The following is a 23896-nucleotide window of genomic DNA, read 5'->3' as shown; positions in this document are numbered from 1 at the left end:
GGCTCCTCTCGGCCGACCAACGTCGTCCCCACGTGACAACTGACGTCAGCTAGATAGATACATCTATAAACACGTCCTGCATATCGATTCTATCTTCAATCCTTCATTTACCAATCAGACAAATTCTCTGTTCTAACACAACCAGCTACCAAGACGATCTCAAAATTTTGTCGAACACTCTTCTGTACAATACAACACTTTCTTTGATTTTTTTTTTGCAAAAAAAAAAAGCCACCAAGACGATCTCAGGGCCCGATCGCAGGAGCAGGCGGGAGAAAGGACTGGGGACCTGAGCTCAACATAGTTAATGATCAAAACCTGCTGGAGAAACATAAGAATCCATCTCTTACAAGAAGAGCATAGGTTTACATCGATCATGTATCGAGTACTAAGCACCTATCTTATAAGTACTTGTAGTAGAGACCAAGACATATCGAATGACTTACAAGTAATTTATACTTCAAATCTAGATGGAAGCTCATGGAGTTCATAAAGCATACTGCCACCATTTCACCATGATAGTATCTTTTTGTTCAACACATCCATATTTTGCATAAACTACATATCCTTCTTAGTTGCAGAGAATCATGTCTTTTGTGCCTCGAGGACAATTGCCTTCATAATTAATGAAGCATTGTCCTCCATAGCCATGACAATAAAGAGCCTTGGAGCTACTTTCAAACCCTTGAAGTAATGGACAAAACCACACATACGGTTTCAAGAAGTCTGGATCTGCAGATCTCGGTTGCAAATTTCTTGACGTGATATACATGTTCTGCAGTTTTTCTGCAATACAAAAGTTATGCCTGCTTTATTCCCACAGTGATAGCAGTCCACAAGAATTTTTTATACATAAACTGTTGGAAAAGTACCTTTATCAAATTCCCAAAAGCAGAAGTAATAAGCTGCCTGATTGGTACCACAATTATTGATATGGAACTTCAACATTCAAAGTGATGCCATTTATTTAATTTCTTAAACTTGTAACAATTTAAGAGAATAAAATTTACCTATTATTTTGCAAGCTCAGAATGGAATAAGAACTTATCAAATGGGGGGTGATTCTGGACCAGTCAGATGCTCGTCTCCTCTAAAACTACAGGTAGGTCTAAATTCTCACTTCCCCTCTGAATCTTAAGCAGAACAGTGTTTCCAACATTATACTCATCCAAAATCTTCAATAGATCAGCTTTGCTGCGAACCTGATAGGTAAATGTAAGATTTTAATCAGATAATGTACTTGTAACAGAAATGCCAGTACTGACACTACAATCTTGATTGGCAAAGTAAAAGATTGAAAGGGGAAAATTGTGGAAGCTCTATAGTCTATACACACTCACAGGTTTATTATCTACCGCAACGATAACATCCCCAAGAACAATATTACCAGCTAAACCTCTTGTGGTAGGTAGCAAACCTGCTTTGGCTGCAACACTATTCTCAGGAATCTACAATGCAAATTTAAGATTCTTTTTAGTAAAAAGACATAACCCTTGCAACATGAAAAATTATCAAAAAATTCTTCACAAAATCTACAAGCTCTCGCAATCTGTGTCTACAGAACAATCTAACCCCACATCAAGATGTACCTGCAGCACAAGAGCTCCATTCCGAACATTAAGTTGATTAGCAACTAGATCTGGCGCTATCTCCATATTTAAACCAGCACGCACAACCTTACAAGATCAGGCTATTTAAGAAGCAGATAAAAGAATGTAATTGCAACAATATAATCCCTTGAATGAAAAAAAGAAAGCAAAAAAGCTAAGTGAATATCTCAGATTCAAAAGTAGTAACTTGAATACCCAGCTTACCAGCATGTCTAATCATGTACCTATCTTACTTCAATATAAATTCTAGACAGGAATGAGTCGGTAAATCCTTCACTTTCTAGGTATCCTCAGTGTCCTCCCTTCTTTACAGTTTCATCCAAGTCGGTAAATCCTTCACTTTCTAGGTATCCTCAGTGTCCTCCCTTCTTTACAGTCTTCTCATTGCTAACTATTTTGTATTGAGGAGTCTACAATTTCAGCTAAAATTGGTCAAAACAGAGAGAAGTGCTAGGTAAAGCTTTTCCAGGTTTACATCATCCTCCCAAAGATTTCTTGTAGCTGCATGTGTTGCACGAGAAAAAATGTGTTCCTACTTATTGATTTAAATTAAATAGTTGAAGACAACTGTAAAATAAAGATGCCATATGAATGTCTAAGTACCAATAAAGAAACCAAAGAAGCCTAGCTTCTGCAAAGGAAGCATATACCAAATTAATAATTCATATGTAAGGTGAACCTACTTTTCCAAATTGGATTAGCTGAGGGACAATCCTAAGTACAGTTGAAGACGGGATGGCGAATCCTACACCTGCTGAGGCCCCTGCAATATGTAGATATTTTAATAATCTTAGTATCAGGCACAAAATACACAAAAGCAAGCTACTTGTTAATTAGAATATTTTGCTTCATACTCTTCAATAGACAGAAAACATGCAGTTTTACAACAAAAAATAATATCTGACAGTTTATTTGTTCAATTTAAATACTTCAAAATTCAAAGCCTACTAATGATCATAAAGGTACAATCATAAAGGAGATTTAATGATCATAAAGGTTCACCACATCATCATCAACATCATCTTCTTATCTCCACCACATGGATCACTTCAACAACAACAACAATAAAGCCATATAATCACTAGTATTTGGGGTTGGGATATCTTGCCACAACTGAGCTCTATAAGAAGTCATATCCTTGGTTTAACTTAAGAATAATTAAATCTTTATTTATAGTTTCTAATAAGGTCTTATAGATATCCTTCCACCTCTCCTCGCACACCTTATAAAGTGAATCATAAAGTGATTCGATTTTAACCACTTATGCCAACGAAGTTGTTGATGCAGGACTACTGCTCTATTCCTTGATAGATTGGTATGGGTACTGTATCCGCCATCTAATATTGATACTAGAATCAAGATTTTAATCCTTGCTCAAATCAATAGTTACAATTAGTGCATGCTTACTCTAAATATCGTCGTCTTGGTAAAAGATTTACATTGTGGAAAAAAAATCAAAACCAAGTTTGACTTTGAATTCAGGTACAACTGTTACCTGTTAATACTGTGACCACATACAGTTGTGACCAGTGAAGTCAATATAGTTTGATTTACATCTTATGGAAAAGAAACATGACAAAGGAAAATTGAGTCCTCCATGCAAAATACATTGCTCGACTGCAAAGTTTTCTCATAACATCATACCACTGAATAAATGAACTCAAACCTTTACCTGTATTTGTGAATATTGCTGTGTTAATTCCAATCATGTTTCCTTTCGAGTCCAGCAAAGGACCACCACTGCCAAAATATCCATTCAAAGTATCAACTTCCTATCTAGTTACATGGCGGAAAAGAAACTTACAACTGATTCAACTAAAAAGTTCTCTCTAGTAAAAGAAACTTCAACTAGGTAGCACAACACGATTTCTATCACAGTTGGCATTCCGTTAATATTTAATTTAAAAAATAATTGGTCGACTTTGGTTTGCTTCAAGTTAAAATCCCTGCTAGATAAAAAGATGAAACTGTTATCTTCCCCGGATACTTTGGTAGCCACGGAAGAGCTTAGATAAGCATCACAGGAGAGAATGTGCGGGTGAACACAATTAAAAAATTATTAGCAGTTAGAGTAGATGGACCTCCACCCTGCTTTAAGCAAAAGAAGAAGATTATTTCAAACGAAAAAAAAGGCAAAAGAAAGGGATAAGTTGGAGAGAAATTTATGCATGTAAGTAAAACAAGTTATGCGCGAGACCATAAGCTCCCAAACGATGTCATTCTTTTGGTTAATCAACTTATTGTGTTTCTTCTCAGTGAACCTAACCGGTGGACTTGTAGGTCATTATGCTACAGAAAACATAGTCAAAATCATCATAGTTCATTTAATGTCAATATGAAGTATATTCCAAAATTGGAATTTTAAATGTTAAAGTAATAAGGAAAAAAAAACTCCAACAGGAGTCCAAGACGCAAGAAGGTTCTCAAGGACAAGAACATCCTTCAACTTTGCATATTCTATAATCATCTTATCAGTTCATAGATATCCAAATTTCACACAGAAACTTTTTCTTTTACTCTGAATGGTTTACCAAATAGATAAGAGAAGCAGAAGATAATCTGGTGAACTCAGTTTTTGGCTATTTATATGGAACACACTACAAGAATATGAAATTTGCAATAATATTTGCTTGGACAGAGAAGCTAGACTGATTTAGTATTGAATATTCGAATGTACCTCAAACATTTTCAAATAAACTTATAAGCAAAACAACATTTGGGCCCAGGAGATCCAGAACTCACCTATTTCCAGGATTGATGGCTGCATCTGTCTGAATGCCACCTCCAATTGTCACTCCAGTTTTGCTAACAATATCGCGATTCAGTCCACTAATAACTCCAACAGTAAGAGTATGATCAAAACCAAAAGGATTTCCAATTGCTAAACACTGCTGGCCAACTCTTAGGACTGAAGACTGACCGACATTAATTGGCTTCAAAAGATCCGCAGAGGCATCCACCTGTAGTAAAGTAGTACAACAAGAAAATTTTCACAAGGATATTCCTACAGAAATAAAAGGATTTACTTTATTGACACTGCATGGAACTTGAGTTTGTGGTTTCAGAGTTCAGAGAACTTCATGTTCTCTGAATTTGCTCACCATACATGTTCTATATTGCAATCTGTTAGCTTCAGAAATATTGGAACCTTTCAGATCTTTGAGGAATACTGCCAAAGTGTGTGAACACCTGAAGAGAAATACTACACTAAGCCATAAAAGATCTTGTTTTTCATTACTTTTTTTGCATGTATCGCATGATGGCAGACTTTTCTATTATTTGATCTTTTTATGCCTTTTTTAAGGCAATTATTGCCCTTTCGCAAGCACAACCAAGAAGTTTAAATTATATGATAACTTTTCATCTTAATTAGAAACCATTGTGATGTCACGATTTGTGCTTCATCATAGACTCTAACCTGTTAATTTGTGCTTGTCCATCATCAATTTGTCTGCCAGTGTTCTATTGTACGAAGTGTCAGACATAGTTAATAGTTATTTTTTTACGAATCCTCATTTTAGAATCTCTGCAAGTTATCATATTACTCATAATCTAGTTCATTTACCCTTTAAGGTGATACTCTAAATGACAACAGTATCAAATGCAAAAGTTGGTTAACAACCTTGCAAGCAAGATAATTTGGGTTGTCAAAAGTTAGCTTGGATCACAACAATTAACATCAATAATCTTTTTAGCAAAACCATCGAATTGAAGTAAAAGATCTACCTTTAAGACAGCAAGATCTTTAGCACGATTTGCACCAATCAGCCTACCCTCAAAGGTCTTTTGTACCCTTTCAAGAAATGAAAATGCTTATAAGAAATAAATGCATTATAGTAAATAAGGAAATAAACATTAGCTACAAAAATAAGCAGTACATTCATTCCTGGGGATTAGTAGAAAATCTTACCCTTCAGCAACAAGGATGTTCACACGTGCAACAACTTGATCAGGGTTTGGATTCTTTGAAAGAGCATTGCCAACAACTAGAAAAGAAGAAGATAAAGAAATAAATATCAAAACTCACAACAAGAAAACAGAAAATATTAGCTCCATCATAACTGTCCCATCCATCAAAACATGCAAAACAGCAGACATGGTTACTACCAAAAATAACAGCAGAAAAAGGCAAAACTAGTAATTATGCACAAAAGATTTCCCTACAAGTCAAATATCTATTACATTGACTAATAAAATTAGTGGCTCTTACCGTGATAATTTGTCACAATGTGTCCAAATTTATCCCAAACAACTCCAGAACCATTTCCTTCAGGCACCTGGACTTTGTAAATTCAAAGGAAAAAAATAGATAAAAGACCAATAGATAATGGAATTTCTATAACAAGTCATACCCTCGGCAAATACTGTCATATCCAAAACAATGCATATAGTTTATTAACGCTTCTAACACATAAAATTTTTTAGACAGGCTTGGTAATAGTAGTATCCCAAGAAAGAGTATATACCGGATGCCACAATTTATTCCTCAAAAACACACCATAAAATTTGTTGGACAGGCTTGGTAGTAGTAGAATCCCAAAAAAGAGTATATATATCAGATGCCACATTTTATACCTCAACAACACCGGTTGCATTAAGCCGAGGGCGTAATGTTACATCAAAGATGTTGACGACAGAGTAAGTGTTCTTCTCAAAAATTTCCACAGTTCTTTCCTGTCAAGCAAAAGCAAGGTGTGTGGATTTATATTAGATATCCTGATAAAAAAACTTAAATCAATTATTTGTAAAAGCAGAACCGAAAAAAAAAAGAATATATACTTCTGAAGGAAAGAGCGGCCCAGATAAGAAAACACGAGGTGTGACATCTTCAGTTGTGATAGATGGTTCTTCCAATGCAAGAGCTGCTATAAAAAAACATTGAGGACATTAGGACTAATATTGTAACATAAGGAACATGATAAGTTCTATTTTGGATATGTTAACACCATAAGTGATGCACAATACACTAACACTGAAGGGAAACATACATATTACTGCATAAAGAGCTGAGAATCAGCATCACATGAAGAAGAATTTTCAAATGGAAACAGAAGTCCAGAGAATAATTTAACTGTAACCACCCTCATCTATGGCTGGCAAATAAAATATGATTACAAACAGCAAAAAATAAATCATAAGTAGTCCAATCCACAAGTCAAGAATAGTAAATTAAAGAGATGCACACTACAATGTGTTGATCTTTGCAACTGGCATAATCCTATTTTAGGTATGATGAAACAAAAGAATAAAAAGATCATAACTAAATTGCAACAAGATCTTCAAAAGTGTAACATATGTTCCACATTGACAAGTAGAACAAGAAAATAATGAGACAACAAACTAGCATTTTGTAAGAATTATTCCCAATAACTATACTAGTGTATGGTAAATGTGGATACTTCAAAATGCTTGCCATATTTACATCGAACACTGAGACTTACTGGACAATTCTTAAGATGTGTTAAATGTTCCAGAACATAATAGGATTGTTATATCATTTACACTTATTTATGTTAGCATATTGTGGATATGTACAGAAATTCATCTATGAATCAATACGGTTTATAGAGTCACTAAATATAGGTATGCTGAAAGACAACACTTATGTGACACTATGAGAATGGTTCCCTATTGTTGGTCAGTTACCTGGAAAGTACTTTGAAGTGTGCAAGCAAAACCATACTGTTGAACCAGCAAACAGCATTCGCCGAGAAGTAAATGGGAAAACAGTTTTCATAGTGTCATCCAGGTTAAAAGTCTGTTCATCAGATGACCTAGAATATGAAAGTTGAAAACACGGCATTCATATCAGCAAAAAAGAGATATTGCATCAAAAATACTATAAAATAACAAAGAAACAGATAAGGTAATTTGGACACAAGAATGTATCAAAAATCATAACGAAACTCATTTATTACGAAATTGAACATAATTGTAAATGAATATTCTGTCAGGGTGTCCTCCAATTCAAGGAGAGTTGACCTCCCAAAGATGGAAATAAAGGAAAAAAAAGGAAAGAGTTTGATTACAATCTTTGATAAATCTACTATAATAACCAAGTTTCAATATCTTAACCCGATATCAGTATCACTTCCTTGTTGATTGCTGTGGTAGTAATATTTGGCAGTACACGACCTAAACCACTTGAAATCATTGAAAAAATAACATAAAAAGGAGAATTTCTATTAGTACCAAGCTATATGGTAGATAATTGGTCCTTGGTCAGACTGAAAAGTACCAGCTGCTACATGTTGGTTCAACAGGTAGTTTGATACCTTAACGATAACAAAATCAACAAACTTATACAGATCTACGGCCTACATACGCCATATATACTGTAAACCAAGGTCTTTAATTTCGAATAATACTGTCCCGAACCGGACAGTATGTACCGGTCTACCAACAGACCAGTACACGGACCGGTCGCTACCGTACGGTATATATATATATATATATATATATATATATATATGTATATATGTATATATGTATATATGTATATATATATATGTATATATGTATATGTATATATATGTATATATATATATGTATATATGTATATATATGTATATATATATATGTATATATGTATATATATGTATATATATATATGTATATATATATAAAGGTGACGTCGCCCAGTGGGGGGAGAAGAGAGACGACGTCACAATTTTTTTTTTTTACCTATATATATATATATATATATATATACACACACACACACACCAAGCGATATACCGAAATATACCGCTCGGTATACAATACCTTACCATACCGAGCGACTCTCAAAACTCCGGTATGGTACGATATTTCAATTCTTGCTGTAAACTAAAAAAAAACTTATGAAAGTAGAATTTCCTCTTTAACAAATCTCCATAAATTCTATCTAAAGACATATCTAGCTCTAAATATGACCCATAAAACCTTAAGGACTCTCCTAATTCTATCTATAATAAATCAAAATGTTACTCTGTAAGCAACACAAAAATAGCAACTTAAAATATGGACCGAAGACATTAAAATAACAGAAGAACAGCAATAAAAAAGAAAATTCCAACTGAAATGCCCTTTATATGGTTGGCCAAGGTGAGAATTTCAAGAGGTGGTCCTGGGTCAAACCACTTTGTACCAACTCCCTATCCTTCTAATCCACATTGTCCTAAGATGGCAGTCCATGAACATCTTATCAGATCAAATCCTTGATCTTCATCATCCTTCTTCTCTTCTTGGCATGTCAAAGAAGGTTGATGATCTCAATATATGATGGTTATTCTGATACATCACCAAAATCAATCAATTTCTACAACAATCTATCTTCTGAACTTCTATAAGAACTAGAATGTGTTGTACCCTTATATGATGCTGCTCTTGGGATCCATCAAAAGTATTGATTTCTTTAGTACATTGAGCTTCGATCCAACCAAAGTTTTAAGGAGATGCTAGATGTTAAAATCTTTGTTCCATTATAGTGCTTCTCAATAGCTGAACAGCCCTTGTCTAGGTCTGCATAGAGCTGGCAAGCTGCTGGTTAGGATCTTCAATGTCACTTTTCAGCATTCTGAAATCTTTGACATGCTAAGGCTTCTCCAGGATGATCTGGGGGATCATCAGGTCCTTCAGAATTATACTCGCAATAGGGATGAGGAGACAGAGTAGTAGACTTAATTTATTCTGATGATGTAGAAGAGGTTATCTTTTCATCAGCCTAATTTGTTGAGGATTTTGGGGTAGTAGCGCTCATATGTCAATGTTTCTTGAGCCTGAAGAATCAAGTGGATTTACATCCTTTATCATGTTGACTATGCCCTCCGCGATATGCCTTCTTAATTGTACTAGTGTTAGAGGATTGTTGTTAATGGTTATTGAAGTCACCTAGCTATGAAATGCAAGGTACTAATGACGTGACTGTAACAAATTTGATGCCAGATGAGGCAAAGAAGCACTGTTCTAAATAATTAGAGTTACAGAACCCCATAGAGATTACTATCAATAAAGAAAGATATATAATAAAATTACTCTGATGATACTATCACCAAAAGGGGTACCCTTAAATATTTTATGAATTACTGGCATCCTCTGGAATGATTAATATCTCATACAAATTTTGGGAATAACTGTAATACAGGTATGACAAATTAATATACATAAACAGGTAAGCGATTGTTGGGGTTGTCATATAGGTGGTCATAAAGATCTCCATGGACATCATAAATGTTGTTGTAAAGCACCACAAATGTTTGTCGTGAATGATCACCTCACTCTAATATCAAATGATAAAATACAACCCATTTATCAGGGCATTCTCTGATTAGAGGTTGAGAATTGGCCTTGAGGATGAAAGAAAGAGAAATAATAGTTTACTACTAAACTACAATAAATCTAGAATCACAAAATAACTAAACTACAATAAATCTAGAATCACAAAATAACTAAACTACAATAAATCTAGAATCACAAAATAACCAACAAGGCCGTATCTAGCGTCAACGAAGATTTGAGTCCTCACAAGGTACATGATCTAGGATCTGACCGCTTGATAACAAGATACTTTTAAGCAACAAAAATAATCTCAATCTATCATGACAAAGAAGATGCGTAGCTTGCTCATCTCTCTACTTTGATTTTCTAATATCAAAGTCCAAATCAAACCTCAACTTCAACCTTCATTTATGCATTTTGAAATAGGAGGATTGCTCTCTCATAACTTTATTACCATGACCAATAAGGTAGATATCCCTACCCACCAAATTCAAGAAAGAAAGCAAATCCATCTTCCTGAGTCTGCAACGGACAGGATTTTATTGCAAGATGTGGATTGATGTGGTCGACAACCAGTCATAACCTTAAGTTGTCGACAATAAAGATTTGGATCGTTCACATACGGTATCGGCATACCAAGCACCATCATGTACCACTAGTTAACACCAAAAATTAATAAAAAAGTAAATATCAAGTGGAACCAACCTATATTATCCTGTACCGGTCCTTGGTCAGACCAATAGATGTCGATCAGAATATACCAATCCAACCGGTATAGATTTCTGACCACATCAATATAATGTTAAACACGTGATTATAAATTGGCAAATCAGATTTCAAATAATGGAGATAAACAACACTGTAAGTCCTTGATTATGAAAATAGCAATGCTTTAGGATCCCAAAGATCAGCCAGAAAGAGTCAATGGGATCAGATTCGAATGGCTGATAGAGGTCTATCTTTGGGTTTCTTCTTCTATGGGAGTCCATGGATTACTCTTCCGATACACCTCTTACAAACTGAGAGCAACAAAAGGCCGTGAGTAGCAAACACAGAAAAGCTAGAATTGGCCGCCACAATTTATCAGAAAATAACACCTTAAGTCCTTTAAAGAAAACAACGGTGAAAGTTTGCACTAAGAAATCAGCATTCAGATGGGGGCAGACCAGATTGTTCGAAGCGGATCTTGAACCCAAATACGGTAAAGACATGATTAACATCAAGAGATAAGGAGCGGGGTTTACGAGCGAGAAGAGGCGGCGAGGTCGAGATGAGGAGCAGGCGCGGTGGGTCTTTGGGAGGAGATAGAGGAGACACCATCGATGAAGAGCTCTCGCCGGCCGAAGCATCTCGGAGGTCGAAAACTATGGAGTGGTCGGCTGCAAGCCAAGACGAGCATTTGTGGGAGAAACGTTCGCGGAGTTCTCTTCGAAAGAGAGAGTGAGAGCGGGCGAGAACGCGAGATAGAAAGATCTGATAAGGTTAGGGTTTTAACTGATCGTAGAAAATGCTTTTTGCCTTTAAATTAACATAAAAAATAATGGCGGATTTTTTAGAAAAACTTATTTATTTTTAATCATTTATAATATATCTTTTTTATTAAAATCAGATTGGACCAATTTCTTAGTTTTTTTTATTTTTTTAAATACTACACGAAATATTTATACTCATTCTTTGCTGAAAACAAACGTATCATACTCTATTAATTTTAATGATATCATACACGAAATATTGGCTTTTTTGTTTCTTTGTTTTTACACTTTTGTTAATGATGTGTAGCCTTTTCAGATTCATCTCTTAAGTGGATTGAGATGTTGCATCATTACTGATGACAAGAAGAGAGAGAGAGAGAGAGAGAGAGAGAGAGAGAGAGAGAGAGAGAGAGAGAGAGAAAGGAGGATTCTTCCACGTTGTGATTTAATGTCATTTACATGATTTCCTGAAGGCTAAAATCGACCTGTCAAACCAATTAATTCCACTTGTCGCTGCCAATTGATGCCGATTTGAGAATAATAGACTAAGTACATTGACTCGATGCGACATTTGGGGGTTTTTGGAAGTCTTCAGATCCCGTTTTGTTGTGTGGTTTAACTTCAAAGATACAATTGCACTAAATGTGAGTGGCGTGGATAGAGAGGAACCTTCAATAATTACATCCACTTACCAAAGCGACTTCCCAAAGGCACGTACGCAATGTCATGGTTGCGTGTAATAATCCTCGTAATCGTTATTATTATTCAGATTGGCATCGAGTTTGATCCACCATTGAAGCCACTATGATAACAGCAGTGGATGTGGAAAAGCTTATATGTGTAACTAACTGTCTTATATACATAATAACATTTTTGGGATCAAGTGATGTTGATGATTAACATATGGTGAATTATCAAGTGATTAAGAGTTTATCGACATTCATGTTATGAGTTATGACATCCTGTGGAAGCAGTAAAAGTAATATGAATTTTCCTGCAGTTGGAGCAGAGCAGAGCGGCCAACAAGGCTCGATGACGAGGCATATGCCGGTGTGTATCACAAGTTCCCTTTCACGTTGTTCCCCATCACTGCACCCAACCTAACCATGACGTATTATTAACTCACCACCGCCTACCTAATTGAAAACGTGGGGGGCGTACATCGCATGCCACTTGTAATCTTCTTCCTCATCCTCCTTCTCTCTCTAATTGTGTCTTTTTATTCTCTTCTCTCTAAGTCGCCCTGTCTTATCACCATCATCACCACCATGATTCTCTCTCAGTTTCTCTCAGCCTCTTCTCTCTCTTGCGTTAATTGTCTCCATGGCCCCTTCCGGAAGCTAATTCTTTTATATTAACCGTAATAAAAAAAGAAGCTAAATATCTTAGTCCTCTTCTCCCTTCTCTGCCATGGACCACACCACAAAGGTCGCGGAGCCGGAGACTGAAGGCAAAACCCTCTCCTTCCCCAACGGCACGCTGCGGAAGCACCACCAGCGGCAGCCAGCAACGGCGGTCGAGGAGTTCCTGTACCGGGAGTGCCTTAAAAACCACGCGGCCAGCCTCGGCGGTCACGCTCTCGACGGCTGCGGCGAGTTCATGCACTCGCCCGCAGCTGACCCTGCTGACCCCTCCTCCCTCCGCTGCGTCGCCTGCGGCTGCCACCGCAACTTCCACCGCCGGCTCCCGGATCCCCTCCACCACCGCCACCGGCTCCATGACCGGGAAGGGGAGGATGAGAGGAACAGAGAGGGGGGAGACGAGGAGGAGTCGGAGATGGATGGCAGGCGGGAACCCACTCGGACCCACCGGAGCTCGAACTCACCTCCGCCCTTCTACTCTGCTCCCCGCATGCTCCTCGCTCTCAACGGCGGCCCGGGCCCGATCCCGGTTAGGCCTATCGTCACCCCCATCGCGGCCGTGGCCGCGGCGACGCCGATGGCGGCGGATATAGCGCAGCCGAGAAAAAGGTTCCGGACTAGGTTCACCCCGGGTCAGAAGGAGCGGATGCAGGAGCTGTCGGAACGGCTGGGGTGGCGGATGCAGAAGAGGGACGAGGGGCAGGTGGAGGAATGCTGTCGGCAGATAGGCGTGGACAAGGGCGTGTTCAAGGTCTGGATGCACAACAACAAGCACGCCTTCTTCGGCCAAGCAAGGAAAGGCGGGGCCGGTGGCGGCTGCGGAGGCAGCGGGACTGGTAACGGCGTCGATGGCGGAGACGTCGTCGGTCGAGTCGAGGAGACCAGTCACAGCGCGAACGGCGTCGACGACAGCGGCGGTGGCAATGGCCATGCGATGAATGGTTCTTCCTCCTCGTCTTGAGTGGGCTGAGCAGTGTCGTCTCCCTCTCTGCTAATGCCGATGATGCTGTTATTACAGTACTAAAGTGTACTCACGGATACTGTGTTGCACTTCTAAGAATGCATCCCTTGGATTCCTTACAACCTTCAGTCAGCTAGAGAGAGAGAGAGAGAGAGAGAGAGAGAGAGAGAGAGTGCTACTTTGTGAATCAAAGACGGAAAAAAGGATAAATTATTTACTAGTCTTTTAACGATCACAATCCAGCATTTACATGACAAACGCCAGTTCTCTTTTCTAATCAAACTTTCCAAAGTTGGCATATTGGGAATTATACTTCATTAAAGAGGTAGTTGGCTGCTTGACTTTGTTAGAGCAAGTATTATATACTTGTGTAGCACTACTACTTCCGATTGCTATTGGTCGCATGGGGCTTGCTTGGTGGTGGTGTTAAGCTTCCTTGATGTTATATTTTATGGGTGAAAGTCTTTTGTGCTTGAGATGATGGGAAAGAATGCAAAAGTATTTTCAGTTATGTGCTTGTTTCTCATGTTTCAAAAAACAAAAAAAAAAACAAAAAAGCTGATATATTTCTGATTGAATGTTCTGTGGAATTCAGAACTATTGATGGAAAAAAGAAAAATCATGTTTGGAAAATGATTGATGGTGCAGAGAATGTAGAGAGAAGATGGAGGTGGCATCTATCGACTCCCACCTCGTAAGATGCTGCTATTGGCTTAGTCAGCTTTCCATAAGAATCAGCTCATCCCTTCTCGAACCACTTGGCAGGAAAACAACGCACCATCCGACTTGACGAATTGTGCCCATTTTGTTGCGAGAAAAAGGACAGTAGCAGCCATGAGATTTTTGCTGCAACCAAGGCATTGTTTTTCCAGGGCCTGAAGCCAGTTGTTCTCCGGTTCTTTTCCACCCTCCTCCTCCTCCCTTAAACGGCACCTGATGCCTTCCCGCCTCACATCAGGTAGAACTGCACACCATTCCGCCACCATGTCTTCCAAATCCCAGCTTTCACTCCTTCTGGTGTAACGTTTTGCTTGTCCTTCACATTTCACAGTTGAAGAGTTCATTTCTTCTGTTTAATTCACTGGGGAAGGACTAGGAATTTCTTGAATCGCCTTTATGGATTGCTTCAAATCGAGATGAAGTGCTGGTGAAGTGAAGCCATGGAAGTCCGAGGAGTTGCTTCTACCGGTAACCATCTCGGTTCTGTTCTTAACAAGCCATCGAGTCATGGTTTTTACACAAGGATGGCTCTCTTTTTTGGCTCCTGCTGGTTCTTCGTCACCGATTCTTTGATTTGGTTGTTCAGTTTCGTTGCCATGCATCTCTTCAGGTAACCGAGGTTTGATAATTGGTGTTTCAACTTACATGATTCGAAAGCTTCGGTTTGTATTTACTTTTCGAGTGGTACCATCATTTCTTTCTGTTCCTAATTGTAGAATTAGGAAAGACAATAACGCTCAGGGAGTTGACCTCAAAGTTTCCTCGATGCATGATTCGACGAGAGTGGAGCCATTTCCCCAAGTCGGTGACTCATATATTAGAGAGGAGAAAGAATCTCCAAGTTTGAGTTTTAAGTTCCAGTATCAGTTCTCCGATCATCATAAACTCGGTGAGGAACAACTGCTGCGACCGGTTGCGAATGAGGCATCTCTGAAGACTAGCATTCGCAAATATCACTTCTTGTCTGAGAAAGATTATGCCGGTCTCATGGAAGAACCAGAAGCCAAAACTTGCTGTGTCCGAGCGTCTTATGTTCAACTCGGCCTTTTCTCTTTGTATGATGACGAGAATATTAGTGGCGAGCACACTATTGATAAGCTGGATGGGATCAGAGAAGAGAAATTTTCTAATGTTGCGCAGTTGGAGGAGGAGAACACCAAAAGTAGTTCTGAAACTAATTTACCAAGTGAATTTGAAAGAACCGATCAAGCAAAGTTTGTGTCGGAGGAGTTTTCTGGCTTTGATTCCGACACCGAATCCCTAAGTGCAAGTGATGGTTATTCCGTGAAGGACCTCATCGTTGATTCAGATAGTGATGACTTGTTGTCCGAGTATGATCATGGAGCAGAAACCACACGAGCTTCCATTGATGGCGCTGTATACAAAATAAAGCACTCGGAAGGTATCAGAAGACTGGAAGAAGCACAACCACAACTCACTCGTGATTATGATTCAGAATCTGTTTCTGTAATCGGTAAATATTCTTTCACTGGTAATCAGAGAAGACATGCAAACATCAGCCTAGATGAAAATTCTCTAGAAAATGAATCAGGCAGCCCCCAACCTGAGCAAAATGGGTTGACGAATCGTGGGGAAGCTGGATCAAATCAAGTTCGGAGGCTTGACGAATCAAAACTGCCGACTTCAAATGCCTTGCAAATGGAACTTATGGAATATAACGAGGATGAGCTTCGCGGAACTAAAAAGCAGAGAAATCTCATAAAAGGTTCTGACGACATCAGCAGACATGAGAATGAGGGTGAAAATAATGCAGATAGCAAAGATGGCGTTGAAGCTATCACAAACGAAAAGTTGGAGCTTTCAAAAGGATACGATGTTTCCCTTGACGGGTTTCTCGGACAAGAGGATGATGGTAAGCTCATAGCAGAATTGGATGAACTGACACAGGAAGAAGAGTTTGAAAGGAAAGATAATGTACGAAAGAAAAGCAAGGAGGACAAAAAGACAGAGATGAAAGATTTGGACGATGAGGATTGCGATGAGTTGGAGTCCCTCTGGGAACATCAAGATCTAATAGAACAGCTCAAAATGGAACTGAGAAGAGTGAGGGCCATCGGTCTGCCGACCATCCCAGAGGCATCAGAAACGCCCAGAGCGATCAATGATCTGAAACTACGGAAGATGGATGAGAAGTTTCTGCATGAGGACCCCATGGATGAGCTACACAAGTTCTACAAGTGTTATAGAGAGAGGATGAGGAAGTTTGACATCTTAAACTATCAAAAAATGTATGCCATAGGTAAGTCCAATGTCTCAAACTTGTATCTTTTACTGCTGTTGCAGTTCATGGATGGCTACTATACCACCAAAATTGCTACTGTTTGGCATCTGATAGTAGTTATTATCCTAATTATAAGTCAATTTATATTAAGGGACTGAGTGCAGTGTCTGAATTCCAGGTTTACTCCAGCTGAAGGACCCCCTTCTGTCAATGGGATCACAAAAGTCCCTACTTCCCAAGATCACATCCATTCTTTCTCAAAGTTTCTGGGCCTGTAGTCGTCAATCTGGTATCAGTCCATCGGAGAAGTTCATCAAGGAGCTACAACATGACTTGGAAGTGGTTTATGTTGGGCAAACATGCCTTTCATGGGAGTTTTTGCGTTGGCAATACGAGAAAGCGCGGCAGCTACCAGAATGTGATCCGTATCGGAGCCATCAGTACAACCGAGTGGCTGTAGAATTCCAACAGTTTCAGGTGATGATGCAAAGGTTTATAGAGGATGAGGCTTTTCAAGGGCTGAGATTACCCAATTATGTTAAACATAGATGTGCTGTTGAGAATCTTCTCCTAGTGCCAGTCATAAGAGGTAAGACAAGATGTAGACATTGGTTTGGCACCCTAAAAGAAGTCCCCTGGTTATTATTTCAGCAAAAATTTTCCATTGCATAGATGTTGAATCACTGATGAAGGCAGAGAAAAAGCATGCATATTGAATTGAAGCTCTTCCCCTTTTCTTTAAAAAGTTGAAGCAAATCATCTTCATCAAAGTGAAATGGCTCATGATTAAGTTAAAACCTTGGAGTGACTTGTTTAAGAATGAAATCTGCTGGTTCTGTAACATAGGACTGTTTGTTTAATGTGTTTCAGAGGATAGCTCCAAGGAGAAGATGGAGGATCAAGGCAATGGTAATTATATTGTTACTAGTGAAATACTAGAAGACATCATGGAGGAGTCCATTAGGATCTTTTGGGAATTCGTCAAGGCAGACAAGGATGAAACTCCAGGGATTCTGAAGGGTTTGATGGGAACTCATGTTGAACTGCAGGATGCAGCAGATTCTGAGCTCATGACAGACATCCACTCCAATTTGCACAAGGTAGATTGTGATCTTCATTTAATTTGGAGATTTTGATTAAACTTTAGTATATATATATATATATATAAACTAGCCTTTATTACTTTAAGAAGGAGAAGATAAATTAAAAAAGGGGCTTTACATATATATCATATCAAAGTTTGGAAATCGTCGTTATCAATTTAATATAGCATATACTTCCCTCCAAATTTTTAGATCATTTATTTTACCCTTGTTAGCATCCATATCATAGAATCTGGCCAACCATTATAATTCCTGGTCACCAATAGCTAATTTGAGTCAGAAAAATATTTAAAAACATCGGATACCGAAAATACCTTTTATTGTTCGAACTGATTACCATACCCTTTGTTTGTTCACTTCACCTTCAGCAAACTTAGGCTTCTTCTTTCCTCTTCTCCTTCCCTTTCATCACATCCTTCATCCCTTTAAGAGAAATATATTTTAAGAATCACATCAGATGCTGTAAAAGAATTGGAGATTTAAAATTGAAATAAGTTATTAAACAGGCTTGAAGCCCAGAAAGGATTCAATCCTGTCAATTAGAGTCTCAACATCATTATGCTAACAATCAAAGAATGAATATTAACTACAATGACTTATTTATATATGCACATATGCTAAATTTAAATTTGAATGGGTAAATGCAAAAGAAAAGAACGTTAAATGCAGAAAACTATTTCGTCAACTAATTGATGGCTTTTGTAATTGTGACATAAGATTCCAATAGAATTCTGCTAAACTTGTAATTAGCTAATATGACATGAACTATTGGTTTGTGATGAAGGTGTAATGAAACTCTCATTCTTTTCTAATAGGAGTGATCATGTTTGAAAACTCTTTATACTTATCCAAAAAGGGCAAGAAAAGGCGATTAACCTTCTCGAAGAGTTCGTCTATTTTTTCTTGCTAAAGTGAGACATCCATGTTGATGCTCTATTTCTCTGAACTGTGTGTGACACACTTGGGTTTTCTGTTTCAGTGACAGGAAGAGGAATCAGGAGACAGATACTAAATATTCAGATGAATTTTCATCTAATCTAATCATCGACATTGTTGTATTTTCTTGTTTTGCAGAAAGAAAAGAAACTAAAAGACATTTTACGAACCGGTAATTGCCTTGTCAAGAAGTTCAAAAAGCCTAAAGAAGACAGATCTAATCAGGATATCTTCTTCTCTCAAGTAGACCTCAAGCTGGTAGCAAGAGTACTCAGAATGTCAACAATTTCAACTGATCAGCTCGTGTGGTGTCATGCAAAATTGAGCAGTATAACATTCACAGAGAGAAAAGTTCAGAGAGAGTCTTCTTTTTTGCTCTTCCCATGCTGGTAGTAGACATTTTTCCTACAATCAGTGCATGTATAATTGTCTTTCCTCAGCAGAGTCTCGAACAGTCTCAGATACCTGTGTCAAAGAAGAAGAAGTTGATGTAAGTTTTGTCATCATAATATAGAGATGAATGATTGCTCTGTCTATGTTCAGTTTGTGAGCAGCATGTAAACGAGGTCAATTTTAAGGGGGAGGGAAGGGAGAACTGCAGATAGAGGTAATGTGAGATGTCAAATTATGACAAAAAAGATTCATATAATTTATCATAAATAAATGAGATTTGCATGACTATATTATTAAAAATATAGTCATCAACGCACCAAAATTCACGTAACAACATTGTTAAGACCTCGATTACCGTAACAACATTGAGTGGTGTTAATTAACTCGGACCGGTTCGGGCTGGAGCAAACCCGAAGCGAACCGGGTTTAGACCCGAACTTCTTTCTTCTATAGAAGTAACGGAGGCCGTCAGATCAGATTTAATATGATCCGTTCGATCTAGGTCGTCTTATTTTGGCGTTCTTCTCGGGCGGCTCCTTAAAAGGCCAGATCCATCGATCGGGTTTACTCCTGTCGTTGGTCTCGTAGACGGAAGAGGCGGAGAGGGAGAGAGGGGCGAAATGGTGCAAAGATTAACGTATCGTAAGAGGCACAGCTATGCCACCAAATCGAATCAGACGAGGGTTGTCAAGACCCCAGGTAAATATCACATCTCGCCATTCCTTTCGTCTGTTCCAGTGGACGCCGGATCTGTTGTCGATCGATGTGATTTTTTATTGCTTTATCTTTTGCAATCTGATTGGCGTGTACGTTTTGTGCTTCGACGTATTTTACTGCATTACTTTTGTTAATGGTGTTAATCTTGAAACCGCAGGTGGGAGGCTTGTGTATCAGTACACGAACAAAAGGGCGAGTGGGCCGAAATGCCCTGTCACTGGCAAGAGAATCCAAGGAGTATGCTTTCCCTTTTCTAAAATTTCATTAAGATTTATCACTTGGAAGTTGGCTGTTTGACTGTTACCGCACTTGTTTGTTGTAATAGCATCAGACGTTTCTTATATGGTTGCCGCTTCATTTTGCTTGTTGATAGATTTACGATTGTTTAAAATGGTGTAAGATGGATGCAGATCTAATGTGATTTTTTTTTTTGGAACCCATTCATTCATCTGATCCATAAGCTCTTGCTGGGTGTCTTCAGTATATGGTTTATGTCATTTGTTCTCTTCTGCACTGATCTACTTTTACATGATTATACTTGAGCCTTATGTCAGTGCATAATCATCTTGCTCAAGGAAAATATTTTATGTTGATGAGTTCAGTCATTTTGAGTGTATAATTAAAACAATGGATGTTGTGTTGATGAGTTGTCTATCTTTTCAGAAACGAATCACACATAATACAGCTAAAGTGAATTTGTAGACAACAAATTTTATAGCAGTGATGTAAATAGGCGTTCGGGCGAAGCGAGGCAAGGCCTGAGCACTTCATGTGTGCACCAGGCGGCGTGCTTCAATGAGGAGCTTTCGCCCTTCAATGAGGAGCTTTCGGCGAGCGCCTGATTCAATTACGCGAACCGAACCAGTTTAAGGCTGGTTCGATTCGTAGTTTCTTACCTTAAAAGCCACGCTTCACGCCCCCGCGACCCTGAGGAACCCTAGCATTGCTTCTGCCTTCGTCACCGACGCTCTTTGCTGCTGCCTTCACCTCAGAAACAGTGCACTTAGCCTTCCTCTGTTGTCAACGGACGAGTCCGATGGCCCCGTAGCTTCCTTCTGCTATCGCTTCTTTCCACTGTTGAGGGAGAGGACTGCAGGTTCCTTTACCACCGACAGAGTCCCTCTAGAGCTTCGGTCGTTGTTGCTGTCTGTAGCCTTCACCGTTGTTGTCCGCAACTTTCGTCATTGCCCTCGGCTTTTGCCTCTGTCACTACTACTGTCCATAGCTTCTCTTGTTGTCATTTCATAGCGTTGTTGCAACAATCTTAAACTAATCCTTTGTTGCCGCGTTATCTCCCTCTGTTACTATTAATATTTTTTTCTTCCCCATCTAACTTTATGTAATATACTGTTAACAGTATATATATATTTTTTATTTAATATCATATTTTTATTTAAAATAATTATATTATATATTTTTTATATTTTAATATTTCAGAGAATATTTTTTCTCTCCCTCTAACTTAAGTAATAATATATGTAATATATTGTTAACAGTATATTTTTAATTTAATATCATTTTTTATTTAAATAATTATATTTTTTTAATTATATTATATATATTTATATATTTTAATATTTCAGAGCGTCTCGGGCATTTTGAAACCTTGGCGCCTAGCACTTTTTAAATCACTGTTTTGTAGAATCAGAGATGGTGAGTCATTGTATTTTAGTGATTCTTGCTAACCTATGCATTCCTTTATTTGGATGATGTGCTTTTGTCGAAGCCTTCATTTGGTTTTGTCTACCTGCTGTTTAACTTAATAGTAACAACCTTGCTAACATGTCATAAAGATGGGATATTCAAATTTTTGCATGATCTGAGTGTCTGATTGAGGAGATTAATTAAAATCATACTTACCTTAGAAATGTCTAATAAATATTGGTGGTGTGCTTGCTTTAGGCTGATACAGGACGAAGGGTTGATGCTCAGCTTGGCAGCTAAAGCATCCAAGTCTCCTTTAAGGATCGTGGTCTGGATCTCCCTATGTATTTGTATGCATTTGTGTCCTGCTCTTGGTGGCAAATGACTACAACGTGTATGGGACCTTAATGTGCTGTGTGCACAATGTATAAATAAGAAAGATAAAGGGTGAAGGTATACTAGGGATTAGGAAGACGTGAAGGGATAGGTGATGTGGCTTTCGTCCTTTATGGTGTCTCGTTTTATGCTTCTAATAATTAACTGTTTGGAGGTTGAGAAGTTGCTCATCAACGATGAACATCATAAAGTTTGTCACTTATCAGTAATCCAACAGTGACCTAAGCCTGCATACGGTCTTCAGATGACATAGGTTGATTGCTGATACTTGTGTGATAGCTATTCCCTTTTTAAATTATATCGACTGCTTATGCTATCCTGATGAACTATGCTTTATATTGGTGATAATGCACATAATGTTGTGAATTTGCTGTAAAATGGTTCGCAATTTCAATCTGTTAGACTGGTGTTAATTTGACAAAAAATGTTATAATTTTTCTTTTTTGATTTGATTTTTGTTTTGTATTTTCAGATACCTCATCTAAGACCTGCTCAGTACAAGAGATCCAGGTTGTCCAGAAACCGGCGGACTGTGAATCGTGCTTATGGTGGAGTTTTATCTGGAAGTGCTGTTAGAGAAAGGTTAACAGCAGATTCTTTCAACTTTTCTTTTTTCCTGGTTTTATTTGTCACCCGGTTTGATGTTGCCTGTATCTTAGTTTACTTTTGCTGGTTTTGTAGAATTATTCGAGCTTTTCTGGTTGAAGAGCAGAAGATTGTTAAGAAAGTTTTGAAGATCCAGAAGGCTAAAGAAAAGCAAGCCTCAAAGAGCTAGACAAGGTTGAGAGGATCATAAATGCTATGAGCTTTTTATTACCCAGTTGAAAATTTTGACATGAGTATATGATGAGGGCTTGGCAATATAACTGCTAATATTTAGAGGCTGATCTTGTATTCCTATGGTGGACTGATTGTTGTAGCACAAAATTTCTGGGACATTGAATCCCCATTAGTCTTTGATTATTTGTTGTGCTCAACTATCTTTTCCTACATGTATTCTTTGTCAGTTATATTGTTTGCTAAGTAACTACTTCGATTTTTCAGGGTGATTGTGGCTGCAACTTCCTGATGCAACTATCAACTGTTTCTGTTGTATGAGGAAGGCAGCGGTGGATCGAGTCCATTATTTTTATCTGCATAGGCTTCCGGAGAACATTTGGATTGAGTAGAACCGAGTGTGTGCATAGGCTTCCGTTTAGAACAATTTTGAGAGCTTAAGCTCCTTCCAAATTGATTCATACGGATACTCGGGTGTCCTACGAGGTTATTGTTTCTCAGCGATAAAAGTTAACTCTGATATACATGCTGTTTATTACTTTATCAGGACGTTGTGACATGATTTCGATGATGGTATATTCTCTTGCAATGTGGCGTGAGCTCTTTAGCCTATTAAAGATGTCCCAGACTATTGGTTTTTACATGTAGTTAATTATTTTTAACGTCTCAAATTTTATATTTTAAAAAATTATATTGATATTCTTATAGTTACAAAAATAAAATATCTAGGTTCATTTATTTTTATAGCGTTAGTTTCATCAATAAAAATATAAAATATAAAAAGATAATTTTATTGTTCGATGGTGGATGGTTACATCGTTGGCATCGACACCGACACAGTTGCTTGGTTGCTTTCGGTGATGATAAGATTTACTTTCACTGCGATGTAACTCGCCTACACGAGAAGCACACTATCGACCTTATCGTTGCTCGTCCCGCGTTGTTCTGCATTTATGTCGACGTCAACGTAGTTGTCGCTCGACAATTGTGTCGGCGTCAATGCAGATGGTGTGACTGCCACGGCGTTTACAACGAAGATGGTTACTGCCTCGTTGTTGACTTGTCGAGCGGATCCCAAACCCGACCCCTCCCCTTTTGCATTTATGTCAGCATTAACGTAGATTCCGAGCGGCCATCGCCCTTCGATCCATGCTCCCTTAGCAAGCTCTGCACCATGTTTGACCACCTCTCCGGCAAGTAGTCGCTATTGTTGGACAAGACCATCACCTTCGCCCACGCCTCCTTGATCATCTATAGCACCTCCGTAATTGCTTCTCCACATCAACCACTATGCATGCTACTACA

The 23896-nt window shown here is 38.3% G+C and overlaps 4 protein-coding genes across 12 annotated transcripts; 3 read left to right on the top strand and 1 right to left on the bottom strand.

The window, feature by feature from the left end:
• Positions 1–322: 322 nt before the first annotated feature.
• LOC103969578 (protease Do-like 8, chloroplastic) lies at positions 323–11356 on the bottom strand. Of its 7 annotated transcripts, none has more exons than XR_010492083.1 (14): positions 11114–11356; positions 7257–7384; positions 6390–6475; positions 6186–6284; positions 5821–5887; positions 5521–5596; positions 5337–5403; positions 4353–4570; positions 3283–3350; positions 2294–2373; positions 1590–1676; positions 1341–1448; positions 1011–1202; positions 323–786 (listed from the first exon to the last, which is right to left on the bottom strand). XR_010492083.1 is itself a non-coding variant. In XM_018818720.2 (13 exons), exons 1-13 carry the CDS (start codon positions 11266–11268, stop codon positions 1074–1076), a joined length of 1368 nt encoding a protein of 455 aa, XP_018674265.1. In that variant the 5' UTR covers positions 11269–11356; the 3' UTR covers positions 873–1073. The 7 variants fall into 7 exon arrangements, 2 of the variants coding, with proteins under 2 accessions (XP_018674265.1, XP_009381428.1); XR_010492081.1 differs by lacking the exon at positions 323–786 and adding an exon at positions 873–939; XR_010492082.1 differs by lacking the exon at positions 323–786 and adding an exon at positions 873–909.
• A 1238-nt stretch (positions 11357–12594) lies between these two features.
• On the top strand, positions 12595–13785 carry LOC103969577 (zinc-finger homeodomain protein 9-like). Its single transcript, XM_009383151.3, has one exon. It carries the CDS (start codon positions 12752–12754, stop codon positions 13661–13663), a length of 912 nt encoding a protein of 303 aa, XP_009381426.2. The 5' UTR covers positions 12595–12751; the 3' UTR covers positions 13664–13785.
• A 475-nt stretch (positions 13786–14260) lies between these two features.
• LOC135624192 (uncharacterized) lies at positions 14261–19198 on the top strand. 2 transcript variants are annotated; one of them, XM_065127597.1, is made up of 6 exons: positions 14261–14621; positions 14715–14993; positions 15100–16643; positions 16804–17214; positions 17496–17725; positions 18803–19198. In XM_065127597.1, the coding sequence occupies exons 2-6, from the start codon at positions 14824–14826 to the stop codon at positions 19055–19057; spliced, it is 2610 nt and encodes an 869-aa protein (XP_064983669.1). In that variant the 5' UTR covers positions 14261–14621; positions 14715–14823; the 3' UTR covers positions 19058–19198. The 2 variants fall into 2 exon arrangements, with proteins under 2 accessions (XP_064983669.1, XP_064983667.1); XM_065127595.1 differs by having other exon boundaries at positions 14261–14993.
• Positions 19199–19600: 402 nt separating this feature from the next.
• On the top strand, positions 19601–23190 carry LOC103969576 (large ribosomal subunit protein eL34). 2 transcript variants are annotated; one of them, XM_009383150.3, is made up of 5 exons: positions 19601–19756; positions 19932–20011; positions 22287–22396; positions 22496–22594; positions 22859–23190. In XM_009383150.3, the coding sequence occupies exons 1-4, from the start codon at positions 19678–19680 to the stop codon at positions 22587–22589; spliced, it is 363 nt and encodes a 120-aa protein (XP_009381425.1). In that variant the 5' UTR covers positions 19601–19677; the 3' UTR covers positions 22590–22594; positions 22859–23190. The 2 variants fall into 2 exon arrangements, with proteins under 2 accessions (XP_009381425.1, XP_009381424.1); XM_009383149.3 differs by lacking the exon at positions 22859–23190 and having other exon boundaries at positions 19602–19756; positions 22496–22777.
• Positions 23191–23896: the final 706 nt, after the last annotated feature.

The sequence above is a fragment of the Musa acuminata genome, chromosome BXJ2-10 (assembly GCF_036884655.1).
Source record: "Musa acuminata AAA Group cultivar baxijiao chromosome BXJ2-10, Cavendish_Baxijiao_AAA, whole genome shotgun sequence".
Classification (NCBI taxonomy): Eukaryota; Viridiplantae; Streptophyta; class Magnoliopsida; order Zingiberales; family Musaceae; genus Musa; species Musa acuminata.
This window is presented reverse-complemented; position numbering and strand designations above follow the sequence as displayed.